Source organism: Myiozetetes cayanensis, unplaced genomic scaffold, assembly GCF_022539395.1.
Source record: "Myiozetetes cayanensis isolate MyiCay16 unplaced genomic scaffold, myiCay2020 scf1, whole genome shotgun sequence".
NCBI lineage: Eukaryota > Metazoa > Chordata > Aves > Passeriformes > Tyrannidae > Myiozetetes > Myiozetetes cayanensis.
Genome location: NW_026086604.1, coordinates 17,655,914 through 17,671,608, shown reverse-complemented (window position 1 = coordinate 17,671,608; position 15,695 = coordinate 17,655,914). Strand labels below are relative to the sequence as shown.

Genomic DNA, 15,695 nt, shown 5'->3' with positions numbered 1-15,695 from the left:
GTGAACTATGTTAATTGGTTGGCACCAAATGCACTGCGGCTAACCTACATCTGCGTATATTTACTTGTAGAGGACATATTCCCTTGCAAATCCTGTGGCATTTGGTACCGAAGTGAGCGGAACCTGCAGGCCCATCTCATGTATTACTGCAGTGGGAGGCAAAGAGAGGGGCCGCAGCTGTCAGAGGAGAGTGAAGACAGTGCTCAGCAGATATCCAGTGTCTGCCCCTTTCCGCAGTGCACCAAAAGTTTTTCGAATGCAAGAGCTCTGGAAATGCACCTAAATTCTCACAGTGGTAAGTACCATGTATCTTCATGGACCATCTTCTAGATTTAGCTATTTGAAAAGTTATTCACTGTAGACATTCAGTGGATCAATGTCTCTCCAAATATATGCAAGCATTGCATGTAGATACTACCAAAATGTCAACAGTTTCTGACCTATGTCTTACACCAAACACCTCTCCGAGGTAACTGGTGTCATTTCTATTATCTACTAATCCTAATCTGAATGCTGTCTCTCTCTTAATGTGTGTATACACAGGTACAAGCAGCATTTCTTTACTGGTGAAGGCATGATCAAGAATTCTGACACAATCAATTACTTTGGGATTCTATCTACCAGACATGACTTGGCTAGAGTACAGTCTCTACCTACCCTATTGTGATGCTCAGGAGAGAAATACACACAATCAGAGAGCAAGACGTTTTGAAGTAGGATCTTAGTGTCCAAGAGTAGACTTCTTAGCCAGAAGGCTTACGACCATGGTCCAAAACTCTATGCTTTTACCAGGACACTTGTTCCATAAAAAACTTGTTGTTTGATAACAATATTCTTTTCCCTTCTAATAAGTATAAAATGGGAATAGTATTTTAGAATCAGAGAAACAAAGAATCACAGGATTTCTTAGATTGGAAAAGACCTCTGAGATCATGAAGGCCATTTGTTAAGCCAGCACTACCAAGTCCACCACTAAACTATGTCCCTAAGCACCACATCAGCAGATCAGTGTGGATGACCAATTTTAAATTGAATTAGGGCTGCAAACACAAGTGAGTTTGCAGGATATTCTGCACTGGAGTTTTCAGTAGCAGAGAAAACCTAAAAATAAGAAAAACTGCAGTGTCAGTGTGTGGTGTGTTGGCTTTCTGGTGTACAAAGCTGCGTCTGGAAAGATGTAAGGGCTTTACAGGTATCCCTAATCCTCATGGTAAATGAATGGAGTCTAAAGGACACTAATGAGTGCTTTAGTTATAGAAGTTCCTGGGGCATTGGGAATCTACTCTGTGGATTTGGTGAAGTGAAAAACATTCCTCTGATAGTTGGGCAGCAATTGCAAATCCAGAAGGCCTCATATTACCTTGGAGGTGTTTGGTACCTCCCAGAACAGGACTAGAAGGGCACTGAGTGAAAGCTTCTTTATATTAACAACACAGACAACCCTTCAGTTAGAGGTCAACAAGCCATTCAGTTAGAGGTCAGATTTTTTTTGTGCTTCGAGATCTTAACTTTGAATATCAGGCTATCGCCATTTTCTGTCTGTTGCCTAGCAAATATTTCACTGTTCAGTGAACCAGCAAAACCATTGGCTACAGCAGCTTCAACAAGAGTAGGTGAATGCAACCCAACATGTCTTACAGCCTAGTAATTATAACCTGGTACTCTGGGAAGATAACTGATTAATTTCTCCCCAAGCAGAGGAAAACTCTGAAATCCTAGCCATTGTGCAAAAGATTTGCTTCAGCTATTTGCATTCAGTGACATACTGTTGGCTTAGGTGTCCAGGGTTTAGAGCTATGACCTGTGAACGACCCTGTCTACTTGTAATCCAGAGATAAGCATCTGTGTAGGTATCTCTTAGAACAGAGGCTGGACCTCAGGCTGTTCCCTTTCTTTTTAGTCATAAACCAGTCACTCTTTCTTTCTTTCAGATCCTGTCAGTCTTAATTTTTCTATACAGATTATCACACCTTTTGCATCCCTTTTCCAAATGCCCTGTAACCTTTGGAAACCCTGAGTTCTCTTGAACTTCTGTTACCATTCCCACTGGAGGCTCTAGTGGATGTGCACCTGGAACACAGAGCCCTGACTGAAATGCAAAATCCATTGACATCCTGCTGTCACTGTACCACATGATGGGGAAGCATATGAAGCACCATCTTGTGGCAGTGGAGGAGCTAAAGCCTCATAGAGCCTCCTTGGGAAGAAGTGCCTGATGGAAGCAAGCACTGATAAAAATGCTGTGTATCTCCTTGGTTCTCTTCTGGTCTCTGCAGCTAAGATCAGGCCAAATTTCAAATGTCATTCACAACCTGGGGAGTCACTGATGCTAGGGGAAAAGTGAGGACCTCCACAGAGCTGCAGTATTCTTACAGTTTTATTTTGTCCAACTACCACCAACCTAATTTATCTAACTAAGGTGTGGTATATGTGTCGATGTGTAGGCAGAGCAAATACTCATTTTTAATTCTGAATATCATCCCTACCAATATTTTGTCATGTTTTATTTTCTAAAAGGTAAACAGAATCCATGTTGTTGCAGTAGAGAAATTTAGTTTTATCTCTTTTTAAAGCATTTTCTGTTTCACAATTCTATGAAATATGGGGGGTTTTGTTTAATCAGTGGCTGTAAAATGGCTTTGAATGTACTGGTATTGATAGGAAAAGTGGTAGTGATTACATGAGGAAAAGGTGTTGTATTATAGCAGTAGTTACTAATGGCTATTATATGTGGTAGATAAAGATGTCAGTGAAGCTGTGTCTTACTACTCCTCCTCCCTTCACAATGAACACAACTTATCAGTCCTTTCTGATGAGGATAGTTCTGTAGCCTGTTCCCACACTACAGCCAACTCATGCAAGCAAAAAGCTCAGCATCAATAATGCTCAAAATGCTACTTCTGCATTGTCTGTGGCTTTCAGGCACTCTTGAGGGCTGTACCTCAAGCCGTATCACAACCTTGAACCTCTTGACCTTGATGTGCTTTCTGTGCATTCAAAATTTCCAGTGATTGTGTATGGGGAACATTATGTTTCCTTTTAGTTGTAACTGTAATTTCGAAGACTTTTTCATTTAGAATAAGTCCGTTCTATTTTTATCTTTTCACTTGTTCTTTCCCTTCAGTTCTGCTGAATGCATGCAAATACTAAGGCTCTTCAAAGCAGAGCAGAAGTCTGGGAATAACCTCTAGCAGTTTGAGGAAAGACCAGTTCAAGTACTTTCACGGTGATTAATGCCATCTCATCAGAAGAAAATCAGTAATTCTCACTGTGTTTGTACCTTTTGTGCAATTGATTCTCCAATATTCCTCATGAGAGACAAAATGGTCACTTTATTTTGTATTTTACTTGTCTTTTCTATAGGAGTGAAAATGGAGGAATTTCTCCCGCCCGGTGCTAGTCTTAAATGCACAGTTTGTACTTACACTGCAGACTCAGTGATTAACTTTCATCAGCACCTGTTCTCGCATCTTACTCAAGCTGCCTTTAGATGCAATCACTGCCATTTTGGCTTCCAAACTCAGAGGGAGCTATTGCAGCACCAAGAGTTACATGTCTCTGGCAGCAAAATCCAGAGAGAAAGTGACATTGAACACTCTCCAAGTGGAAATGAAGAAGGTTTACAGCCAGCAACGGACCTGTTGAGCAGAAATGATGTTCCCCAGAGCCAAAAGACCATGCAGACTAAAGATGCAAGTTCTGATACAGAGCTTGATAAATGTGAAAAAAAGGCTCCACTTTTCCTTCCAAACCAGAGGCCAGAAACACAACCTGCAGCAAATAAGCAGAGTTTTTCATATACTAAAATAAAATCTGAACCATCCAGTCCAAGACTTGCTTCATCGCCAGTTCAGCCTAATATTGGCCCTTCTTTCCCAATGGGACCTTTTCTTTCCCAGTTTGCTTTTCCCCAAGACATCACTGTGGTTCCTCAGGCTTCAGAGATATTAGCCAAAATGTCAGAACTGGTCCATCGAAGGCTGAGGCATGGAAGTAGCAATTATCCTCCTGTAATTTACAGTCCTCTGATGCCTAAAGGGGCTACATGTTTTGAGTGCAACATAACATTCAATAATTTGGACAACTACTTGGTTCACAAAAAGCATTACTGCAGCAGCCGATGGCAGCAGATGGCAAAGTCACCAGATTTTTCCAGTGTTCCAGAAAAAATACCAGAAGCTGTAAGTCCCAGTAATGGTCAAAGCTCTATAAACATCCTGAATACAGCTCCTCACACATCAGATCCAGAGAATCAACTTCTGCAGACGTCTTGCATAAACTCTTCAAGTGTTTTAGATTTGATTGGGCCAAACAATAAAAGTCATGAAAAAGACTTTACTGCACAACCCAAGAAGTTGTCAACTGCAAGCAATGGTGATGAGAAGATAAACGGAAAACCTTCTGATGTGAAAAATCCCAATGCTCCTTTAGTAGAGGGCGAGAGTGACCCTAACAAGACCACGTGTGAAGCTTGTAATATTACTTTCAGCAGACATGAAACCTACATGGTCCACAAGCAGTATTACTGTGCTACTCGCCATGATCCGCCACTGAAGAGGTCCGCTTCCAACAAAGTGCCTGCCATGCAGAGAACAATGCGTACTCGGAAGCGAAGGAAGATGTATGAGATGTGCCTGCCAGAGCAAGAGCAAAGGCCACCACTAGTTCAACAGCGATTTCTAGAAGTGGCTAATCTTGGCAATCCTTGTACATCTACTCAAGAGTCAACAGAGGGCCTTGGGGATTGTTACCATCCACGATGTGATATCTTTCCAGGAATAGTCTCAAAGCATCTGGAAACATCACTGTCTATTAACAAATGTGTTCCAGTTCCAAAGTGTGATACTCCCCACTCCACCGTATCTTGCTTGGAGATGGATGTGCCAATAGATCTCAGTAAAAAATGCTTACCCCCATCAGAGAGGACATCCACTTCTCCCAAAAGGCTGCTGGACTACCATGAGTGCACTGTATGCAAGATCAGTTTTAACAAGGTAGAGAACTACCTGGCTCACAAGCAGAATTTTTGCCCTGTCACTGCCCATCAGCGCAGTGACCTGGGACAAATCGACAGTAAGGTGTTTCAAAACCCAGAAAGTGAAAGAAACAGCCCAGATGTCAGTTATGAGAGAAGCATAATCAAATGTGAGAAAAATGGAAACTCGAAACAGTCCTCTCCTAATGGAAACTTATTTTCCACACACTTAGCAACACTTCAAGGACTAAAAGTCTTTAGTGAAGCGGCCCAGCTTATTGCAACAAAAGAAGAAAACAAACATTTGTTTCTTCCACAATGCCTTTACCCTGGAGCAATAAAGAAAGCTAAAGGAGCAGATCAGCTTTCTCCATATTATGGAATAAAGCCAAGTGATTACATTTCTGGTTCTCTCGTCATTCATAATACTGATCTAGATCAAAGCACAAATACAGAAAGTGAATCTCCTAAAGGCCAGGCGCCTTCGAATGGATGTGCTGTGCAGAAGAAAGAATCTCTTCCGCTACTGCCAAAAAACCGAGGCATGGTAATAGTTAATGGGGGACTAAAACAGGAGGAAAGACCTGCCACTAACCCACAGCAAGAGAACATTTCCCAGAATCCACCGCATGAAGATGGGCACAAGTCTCCTTCTTGGATCTCTGAGAATCCCTTAACTGCAAATGAAAATGTCTCTCCAGCAATTCCTACAGCAGAGGAACAGTTGTCTAGTATAGCTAAAGGTGTGAATGGCTCTACCCAGGCTCCAAGCAGTGGAAAGTACTGCCGACTGTGTGACATCCAGTTCAACAATCTTTCAAACTTTATAACTCATAAGAAGTTTTATTGCTCTTCACATGCAGCAGAACATGTCAAATGAAACAATCGGTCACCTTTGGTACCTGTGTTTAGCATATTGTTCCATACAGTTTAAAGAAAGCTGTTTGAATTACATCTGGACAATCAGGAGATTTCACTATTACTGAGTTGAAGACTTAAAGGTGTAATTTCATTACAGTCCATTAGTAAAGTGTATTATTGGTGCCATTTTCAAAAATATTAATTTATTTTACCAGCAGTATTCATAGCTGTAGTTATGTTATTTTTATTTAAAAACTTTATATTAAAGTCATTTGTAATGTTATTGTATAGTTATTGTGTAGCACATATGGTTTGCACTGTATAGTAGATTTTAAAGAAAATAGTCGCAAACAATACAGAAAAGCATTTTAGAAATAGCTTCAAAAGCACTTGTGTACCCTGATTTTTTTTCTTATATGCTGTTGCAAATATGTATGTGCTAAAATATAACTTGCAAAGAAGTTTCAACTATGCTGTGAAGTTCGCCTTAAAATTTCAATTTTTTTGAACTAATGGGCTCAGTTTGCACTTTATATTTTAGCAGATACATTACCTTAGTCATTAGGCTTTGCATTTGTATGTAGCAGTATGTTTCTGTCCACTTTCTTAATCTGAAACGTACGTTAAATGAAGATGGCATTTTCTTTCTTGTATAGTACTTGTATTTTCTTTCGCTGATGCATCTCTGTCTCAATTTTTAAACCTTTGCTGTTAAATGCAATACTTTATAAAGAATGAACAAAATTACTGGAAGCAGTATTGTAAGTAATGAGGTCATATCAATCAGTTTTATCTTTTGAAAGGCACAGTCTAAAACAAAACCTAAACTCAATGCTGCAATTATGAATCTAATTCATATATAAGATATATTTAAATATAAGAGTAGCAATACTGCAACTGGTGATCACAAAGATAATGTTCTACTTCTGATAGAAATAATTTCTCAACAAATGTTGTTACTATGCATGTATATGGATGGAATAAAATTCCAGATCATTGGAGAAGTTTGGCAGTAATTTCTTTAAACTTGTTTTATTCTGTTATTCAAGGTGCATTTAGAGCTCACAAACTGTAATGAATATCTTAAGAACAGGGTAACGTTGCCTCCTCTTCAATGGAAGCAAAGTGTTCAAAGAGAAAATGAGTACAAAGGATGCCTCCACTTCCAGGGAGTCCCTGCTGAAAGGTCACTAGTGCAACTAAGTTTAAGACAACTTAGTAAACTAAAGGTTAAATGTGAGGGTCTGAAACCAGGAAGGCTTTTCTCTTTAGTGATACCAAGGAACCCTGGCAGGATCACCATATGTCAAAATCAGTGGAACAATTCCCTTCCTAACACCTCTGATACGATTCTTCTTGTGTTCAGTGTTCTTATATGAAAAAAAAAGCATTCATTTAATAGAATAGCAGTTTGCTCCACTATTTCAGTATAGAAATACTATTCAATAATTTATGTTATATTAAAATCTGAACTAAGGTAAAATTAATACCCTTCACTTGCAATTGTTCGGTCTCCTGTACACCATTTTAATAAAAAAATTGTTATTATAATAATAAGTGACTTATTGATGCACTTTCATCCTACAAATTTGAAAGCAAAACTATGACCCAAATAGTTACATAAACAGTTGTATTTAATTTAGTCCTGTATCAGCCAAAAAGCCAACTCAGAACAAACTACCTAAAAGGATGGTATTTCTGCTGAACAGCCAGTTGGAGACTAGCATAAGAGCACACAATGCCACTGACTTTCAGCAATCCCATTTCTGCCTACTTTGTAACTGAAACTGTTCTTTTTCTTTTTTTGTAAGTTTAGGTACATGTGATCCAGTAGCAAAAAGAATAAACTCTTCAAAAAATACTATTAACAACTCTGCTGGTTAACTGGGCCTTAAATACAGATCAAGAGTGCTTAAAATTGTGTTAATTGTCACTTGCAACAAAGATAACAAGTGTATACATCAATTCTGTAGGCCCAAAATTGGTCCTATAACAAATATGTTGGGTAATAAGACTTGAGAAGAAGAAAAAGCATTACAATCATAGGGAGAATAAAATAGACAAATTGTTCATGATTCTCAATCAAATACTCGTTAGAAAATAGCACACCAGTATATCTAAGACTCCACAGTATTTTAGATAGATGGTACCTTTTGGCCTTTTTGGTGGCAAATGTTATTTTGAAGATTATCCATTATGAAAAATGGTTTAAAAAATAGGTAATTATGTCTGGATTAAAATAACCTCATTCTGAGAGATACATATGCGTAGATGAAAACTTTTTAGGTGAAGCTGGTCAGAAAGCCACAGGTAGTGCCATTTACAATTGCTGGGCTCTGGGAGTCTGTTTAGACTGTGAGAAAGTAAAGGAGAATATCAGGGTTGAAGGGAATACCTAGCTGAAAAGTGATGCCAAAAGGGAAAAGCCTTATCAAAAAACATTTCTGATTCAGAAATGCTGAGGATACCTGATACTATTCTTCCCACTGGCTAGTCCAATTGCTTTCACACAACAGAACAATTCTGGTAGTGTTTTCTCTTTATAAATCACCTATTTGGTTAACCAGTCCCATTTTCACAAGTTCAAAACTCTGTATCTGTGGGCACAAAGTTGCTCAATTTTACACACATTTTATACATTTTACTCACTTCACAGGAACAACTGGCAAGTCTGACATATGCTAAACCCCAAAGTTATCACACTCTGAAAGTAAAACTCTACACTAGCTAGGTGGGTAGCAGATACTGACATTTGATTTCTTCTACATTTGTTAAAAATATAAAAACATTTAATAGAAGAAGCTGCTCTCATAGATAGGCATGTTTTCCCATAATCTTATACACTGTTTTTAATTGTTTCTTTATTGTGCTAATTTTTTAATTGGCTCATATGAAATAAAAACATAAACACTGCCCTAATCCTAATCAAGGTGGGGGCTTGAAGCACATCTGTTTAAATTGTATTGTTTACAGGAATGAGCAACTTAAATCTGTTTTCTGATCAAGGGGGGTTTTGTATTCTCTTTAGATTATATCTACATGTTTGTTTAGGTGATAAACTGCCTATTGCTAAAAACTTCTCTTGAATATAGACTCTTCCCAAGTTCTCTTAGGTTTTTGTAGGTTTATTAATTATTTATCAAATCACCTGTGCAAAGGGAGTCCATTCTTAGTGAGTCTTTGACACCTGGAACTCAGCAGGAAGCAAAGCACCTCAGTTAAATGGTCTGGATCTGTTAATCTGTGTCAGCTGGAGTCGGTGTATAAGTCTTTGGAACGGTTGAGTAGAGATGAATAGCTCAACAACAGGCATTAAAATATTTCCTGATTTTATGTTACAAAAAATAAAATTGCTTCATGTGAAGACTTATATTTAGAGGATCTGGTTCCTGCCTAACTCCCTCTGTACTGATTTCCTGGCAGGTTTTGTGTTCAACTTTTGGGCTTTCTAAGAAATATTTCCTTATCCACAAAACATCCTACCCACAGGCAGTGCTCATAACTAATGTGTGGCTCTATCCCTGTCTACTTCATTTATTTGTCTGTATCCTAAAATTCAGACTTTGAAAGGCTGCTGTGAGTCCTCATTCATACCACATCTTCACAATTTTTACAGATGGCGGTGATTTTTTTTTCTTTGTAGTCATAAATCAGGTGGATGTGCCTAATGCAAGCAGTAAAGCATATTACTACAAGCTAATGTCTGCTTGTCTTGAATTAATTGTTATGTTAGGATTCTGGTGACATTTTCTCATTATTACAAATAATCCTAAAACTTCATCATTGGTATTTGATGTGGGTCCACGCTCCTAAATTTCTCAGTCTCTCATAATTAGATAACTGTTGACTATGTCCATTGTCTGACACACTATCTGCAGGAATGTAGCAGTCACATCCCAAACACAGTCTGAGAGGATGTATAAGGTGATTTCCGCCTTGTACAATAAATGCTGCACCAGTGGCAAATGTAGAATGAAAAAAATAACAACTAAAAAACTGATGTAGAAATTAAAAAATCAAATCAATTCCAGCACCACCATCAAGGTGAGGTGGAGGTGGGCTAATTCACCCTGCTGAATGTACATACATAAGCTATGAACCAGAATCCATTCTAAAACGGTGGAACTTGGGTGGAGCTCTGAGTGGCCTGGAAAACCTGGCTTAAAGAAAATTCTGTGGTGAGTATAATGGAAAAAGTGTGGTGTGGGATAATCTTATTGAGGGGCAAAGAAGATAAGGGAAAAGGGAATCAGCACTGTGTTAATCCAGCGAGTCTAGTATGGGTACACTGATGGCTGCAGAAGGCAGCAATTACAAGGCATCAGCACTATAAAAATACTACATGTCTCAGGAGGCCTGTTGAGAAAGGCTAAAATACTGATGAGACAAAATCCTTGGAAGATCACTCCCAGTGCAAAGGTTCTGGCTTTTTTTGGGTCTCCTTTTCCATAAGGCTGACACTGGGGAAGAGAACCACAACTTTTCCCACCTTCCAGGTCACCTTCACAGCTGGGACATTGTGCTACCATGAACTGTCAGGACAGACATCCACAGAACAGATATGTGTGCCCCTATTGTAAATTAGAGTCAAATCAGATACCCAGGCTTCAGTGGTGTTAGCCTGCGAGCACACCTGGTCCTCCCCACTGAGAGGTCACGGATAGTGCTTTGAAACCAGACCTCTTAGAGCCACAGCAAAATGAACTAAAATAATACTGGTGGCACTTCTGTATGGAGTAAAACAGGGCAAGGGAAGGGAGGTGTGTAGGAAATCTACAATCACATAATATAGCAGCATGAGATGAACGAATTTTGACTGGAAGGGTGAGATGAGCTGTTGTGCTAGGGTGAGCATGAAACTAATTCTGACAGTTTCAACTTCTAAATATATGGGGTTTTTTTACTATATACACACTATAGTTTTTTTACTATACACACTTATGTATAACACACATTTACATATAAAACCGCAGTTATGTATACACATAGAGATGAGAATATGTCCAAACCTAAACTAGATTAAGAAGTTAGACCAAGCACCTCAATGAGGTGATTAGACAAATCCTTTGTTGCAGAAGTAATACCCAGACTCTTTAATCCTCATTGCATAGGGAAACTGGCACCTTTCAGTGCATGAAGAGTGATGATACATTCATTCACATCCAAATTTAAATGTCCTTCTGGCAAAATTGCTTTCTCCTCTTTCGCTCTCAGCTGCTTTGAACAGGTCCCAAGCCAAGGAATTTGTTCCCACCTACCAATTCAATGGTCCACACACTCATTTTTTTCCACCTGACAACTTAGTTGCTTTTGTAATGGTCTTGTTTTGGTTTCAGTTGTGGATTTTTTTAAGCTTTTTCCACTGTGAATGAATGTGCCTGACTCATGGTGGAGACATTGAAAGGATCCACCTGAGCTGGTGTATTGGAGAGCGTGGTAATCTCTATCAGCAAAGTGGAGAGAGGCCACCAACTCTGCTGTGGGGCAGTAAATGAGTGAGCCCATGGAAAGCACCAGTTCTGCAGCATTAACCCAACTTCCTTAATCACCTGAACCTGGCATGAACCTTTCAAAGCACAACTGATAATGGAAACAGTACCTCACATTCAGTTTTGCTCGTAGGTGCATGTGGCTAAAAATAGCCGTTGTTGCTTTCAGACCTTTAGATAGGGTGCTGAATAATAAAAGCCAGAATTGTGATGAATAGAACAAGATAAAGTTGGGAACACCTCCAGAAGTCATTTTCATCTCAGCTCTCCCAGTTCTAGGTGTTCTTACTGAAACTGTGAAGCCAGATTCATATGATTTTGCAGTGATGGATACATGTAAATGTAATCACTTTTCAGAACCAGCAGAACTGCCAGCGTTTTGAAAGCCCATCTGTCATCAAAACGGTTTTCCACTCAATTTTTCATATTCACTAATACTTGCCTTGCTTTAAGAAAAGAAACTTCCGCATGCCAAAAGTTCTGTCCTGCAGTTTTTACTGACTGATACAACGCAGACTGCAGAAACCACAGTCCTCAATCTATATGGTGCCAAGAGCAACTCTGCCACTCCCAGTCTGGTTTGATATATGAGCCTCAAGTGTGGGAAATGGAGAAGCTGAAGTATGAAATGGTAATACGGCTTCAAGTCTATGTAGGCCTAAAAAAATGTCCCTGAGTGGCTGGTTTATTCAATCACTTGGGAGGATTCACCTTCAATTTGTTGGCTCTCCCTTTTTTGAAGAAGCCTTCTTAAACCCCTTGCAAGTTGAGTCTTAGGAGAATATGGGGAAAATACATGTGGGCTGACTATGCTGACATCTGGCTTGAGGGAGAACAGACTGCGGCTTTGATGCTTTGACATTTTTGATCTAATCCTGATGAAGCTATTCCCAAGAGATACACTTAGGTAATCTAATAAAAGACCTGTAGGTTCAAAAACTGATCAAGGAAGAAAATTGTTTCAGAGAGAAGCCATCTCAGCCTGTGATTGAAGTTTCTATATTAGGGTAAGTATGCAAAGAGAGGGGAACATAGTTTACTGCCACAAGTTTTCCAAACAGAATAGAAAACAAACCCCCTCAGGTGATGCCTTTCAACAAAAAGAGTAAGAAGAATTTGGGGGAAAAAAACCCACCTGTTTAGATGGACAATCTTTGAACTCTTTCCTAGACCAAAGGAAGGAAACGCTGAAGGTGTAATTTGAGAAAGATTCAACTAAAACTCCTTCCCCTCCACTCCCTTAAAAGCAAAAGCTCAACTCACAACCAGGTAGTGTACATGGCAGAAGCAAGGTGGAGGGTGCTGTAATGCAGCCACATATGACAAAGGTTACCCTGTATGCACTTGCCACACCTCCTTTCCCACATCCTTCGTCTGGCAGGTCTCTCAAGGATCTGCCAGGTGAATAAGATCCCCCACAGGGACAAGGGCCTGCCCAGCCCTGGGACATCTGCTCTGAGAGCTGTTCATTGGCACTCAGCTGCCAGCAGAAACAGTGTTGTTCTCTACTGGAACAACACTAGGTGGAAGAGCCACAAGCTTTCCAAGTATGTAGAGAAGTTTATGAACATTGATTGCTGGACAACTGACAGTGTACAGTTTTCTCCCTCAAGGTAACTTGCTCTTTTGGTTCATAAGAAACACAAGTTTGGTTTTAAAGGATTAAGCATCTAAAGAGCTACATACTGGGAGGTGCAGCATTTATGGTGTTAGAAGATTTCAAAATAGCAGGGTAGTGTTGCTTTTCAAATTGTGCCTCAAACACATTTAGAAATATATCAGTGAGAGATTATATCAAAATTTTACTGCAAAAGAACAATTTTATTCTTGGGGTTTGGGTCTTATTTAAGAAGAAGGGATATCTATTACGAAATAAGCATAATCTAACACAAGAACTACTGAGGGAAAATTAATATAACAGTGGTTTGTCTCATCTCCTGGCTCTTCCTCTTTCAGATATCTGCCCCTTAGCCTGGACATATTCTAAAAGGGACCAGACTATGCAATCTACCATCACTGGAGACACAGAGTCACTTGAGACCTCTTGAGAATGACGTTTACATGCACTCAGTTGTTCTCATCTCCTCCAGCTGATTCCTCTTGTTAGGACTTTTATATCCCTCACCACATCTTGAAACTCACTCCTCTAAAAGTGCTAAGTACTACATCCAGAGCCTCAGTCATTTCTCTACTTTGGCTTAGAAATATTTCCCTGTAGGAAAACTCCATGCAAGAATGGGTTGGACATGCACTTTGAATGACACTATTGATCATTTTAATGGTCACTGTTAAGATAATAACCTAATATTCATCCCAAAAGTGGAGGCTGGGTTCATTGTGTTCCTAAGCTGTTGAGGTCCAGCCATTCCTTAGGGATCTCAGAAGAATCCCAAGCCTTACACAAGGGCAGCTACAGGGACAGAGAGAAGTCAACATTTACCATTTTTCTCCTACTACCTGAGTTACTCTACAAAACAGAGAGAAAGCCTTTGGAACACAAAGAGAGAAAGGGACAAGAGGGACTTTAAAGGCTATAATGTGGAGAAGGGATTTGTGGATTCTGGCCTTGTACTGGCTTCTGTCTTTTTACATTAAGCAGACATTGGGAAAATGGCTTATCAGCAACCAAGGCTTATCTTCAGTGTTAGAAAACTTGACATGCAGTATGCTTTTGTAAATTATATCAGAAATCTCTTTCCTTTTATGAGAAGTGTCTTTTTGGTAGGTAATTTTTATATCAGGGAAAAAAAGTTGGCAATGTTTGCAGAAAATTTTAGTACGTTAACATACTATAATGTTACTTAAATCTGTAGTGTCATTAAAATACACTCAAAGCTTTTGTGTAATTTAAGGAACTAAATGTTATAATTATGTAAGAGATGTTGATGTGATTTCACTTATTTGAGCTTTACTGTGTTAGAGGATCTAGTGACAGCCACTTCACAGGAGAAACTATCTCTTCTCTGCAGGAACCTTCCTCACCAATAACACTCTGTGTTCCTTTTTCTTCCAGTATCAAAATATATCCTGGTTTATATATTTTATATTAGATGTAATATTGACATTCACAATACAAAAATAATTTTTATATAAAATATTCAGCTTGCAGATAACTATTATGCCTTCCTGATACAAAACCTCTGTGTATACTTGCCAACCACAAATTATGGTTAAGTGATAATTAGTTTTTGCATTTACTTTAAGTTCATGACAAATGCAATTAACACCGAAACCAGCAAGGTTAAAGTAGAGCTCATTCTTAGATAATAAAATTGCAAGTTTTCATTCCCAAACAACAAATTCCAAAACTTTCTTATCACCAGATAAGATAAAAATGAAAAAATGAGATGTTGTACAACTTTGTCCAGTGACATTTATGAACCATTACTCTGGGTTGTGGAAGATCCTGCTGTGGATGCATCACTGGTGTAGAGAAGCACAGTTCAAGCACCTTCAACTGATGTTTAGAACCAGCAGTGAAGTGAGAGATGTGATACAGGCTCAGATAAAAACAAATTACTTGTTTCATTGCAGTAAACAGTTTGATGCAAAATGTGGCATTCTGAAAACATGAATTACCCTGCTATCTGGAGTTCTCTTAGAAATGAAGATGAGTTAAAGTTAGTACTCAGCTGAGTATCAAAACCTCTCCTCTCTGCGGGATTACCCACTACCGCTAACAAATCACCGATAAAAATGCAGGTCAGGCATTTGGAAACTACATCTAATGCTAACAAAACTCCCATTGAAATGAATTATGGAATTGCTCACTCCAGTTGCAGTGCCTACAAGTAGATAAAAGAGAATATGTCTTCCTGACCCTTTACAGGTTCTGCTGCATTTATATATTATACAAACAGCTTATTTCATATGGAACACCATTGGCTGGAGAGTAGGAGCCACTACCTGCTCAAAATTATAGAGGGGTAGAGCCATGTCCCAGCAAAGGCAATGTCACAGAGTGGTTGAGGCTGGCAGGCACCTCTGGAAACCACCCGGTCCAACCACAGGCCTGCCCAAGAAGGGTCAGCTACAACAGCTTTCTCAAGGATGTGTCCAGTTAGGTTTCTGAATATCTTCCAGGATAGAGACACTACAGCCTTTCTGGGCAACTTGTGCATGGGGTTGTTCCTCTTCAGGAGCAGGACTTTGCACTTCCCTTTGCTGAACTCCATGAATCATAGAATCATAGAATCAACTGGGTTGGAGAAGACCTTCGAGATCATTAAGTCCAATCCTTGACACAACATCACTGTGGTTACTAGATCATGGTACTCAGTGCCACATCCAGCCTCATCTTAAAAACCTCCAGGGACAGTGAATCCACCACCTACCTCAGCAGCCCATTCCAATGTCTGATTACCCTCTCT

The 15,695-nt window shown here is 39.3% G+C and overlaps 1 protein-coding gene across 6 annotated transcripts in view; it reads left to right on the top strand.

The window, feature by feature from the left end:
• The window catches only part of ZFPM2 (zinc finger protein, FOG family member 2), a 306,937-nt gene extending 300,097 nt beyond the window's left edge, over window positions 1-6,840 (top strand). For all 6 annotated transcript variants that reach the window (XM_050305609.1, XM_050305579.1, XM_050305619.1 and 3 more), the window contains 2 exons: window positions 71-295; window positions 3,364-6,840. In XM_050305609.1, the coding sequence (XP_050161566.1) occupies window positions 71-295; window positions 3,364-5,855 (2,717 nt within the window). In that variant the 3' untranslated portion in view covers window positions 5,856-6,840. The remainder of the gene's footprint in view (window positions 1-70; window positions 296-3,363) is intronic.
• Window positions 6,841-15,695: the final 8,855 nt, after the last annotated feature.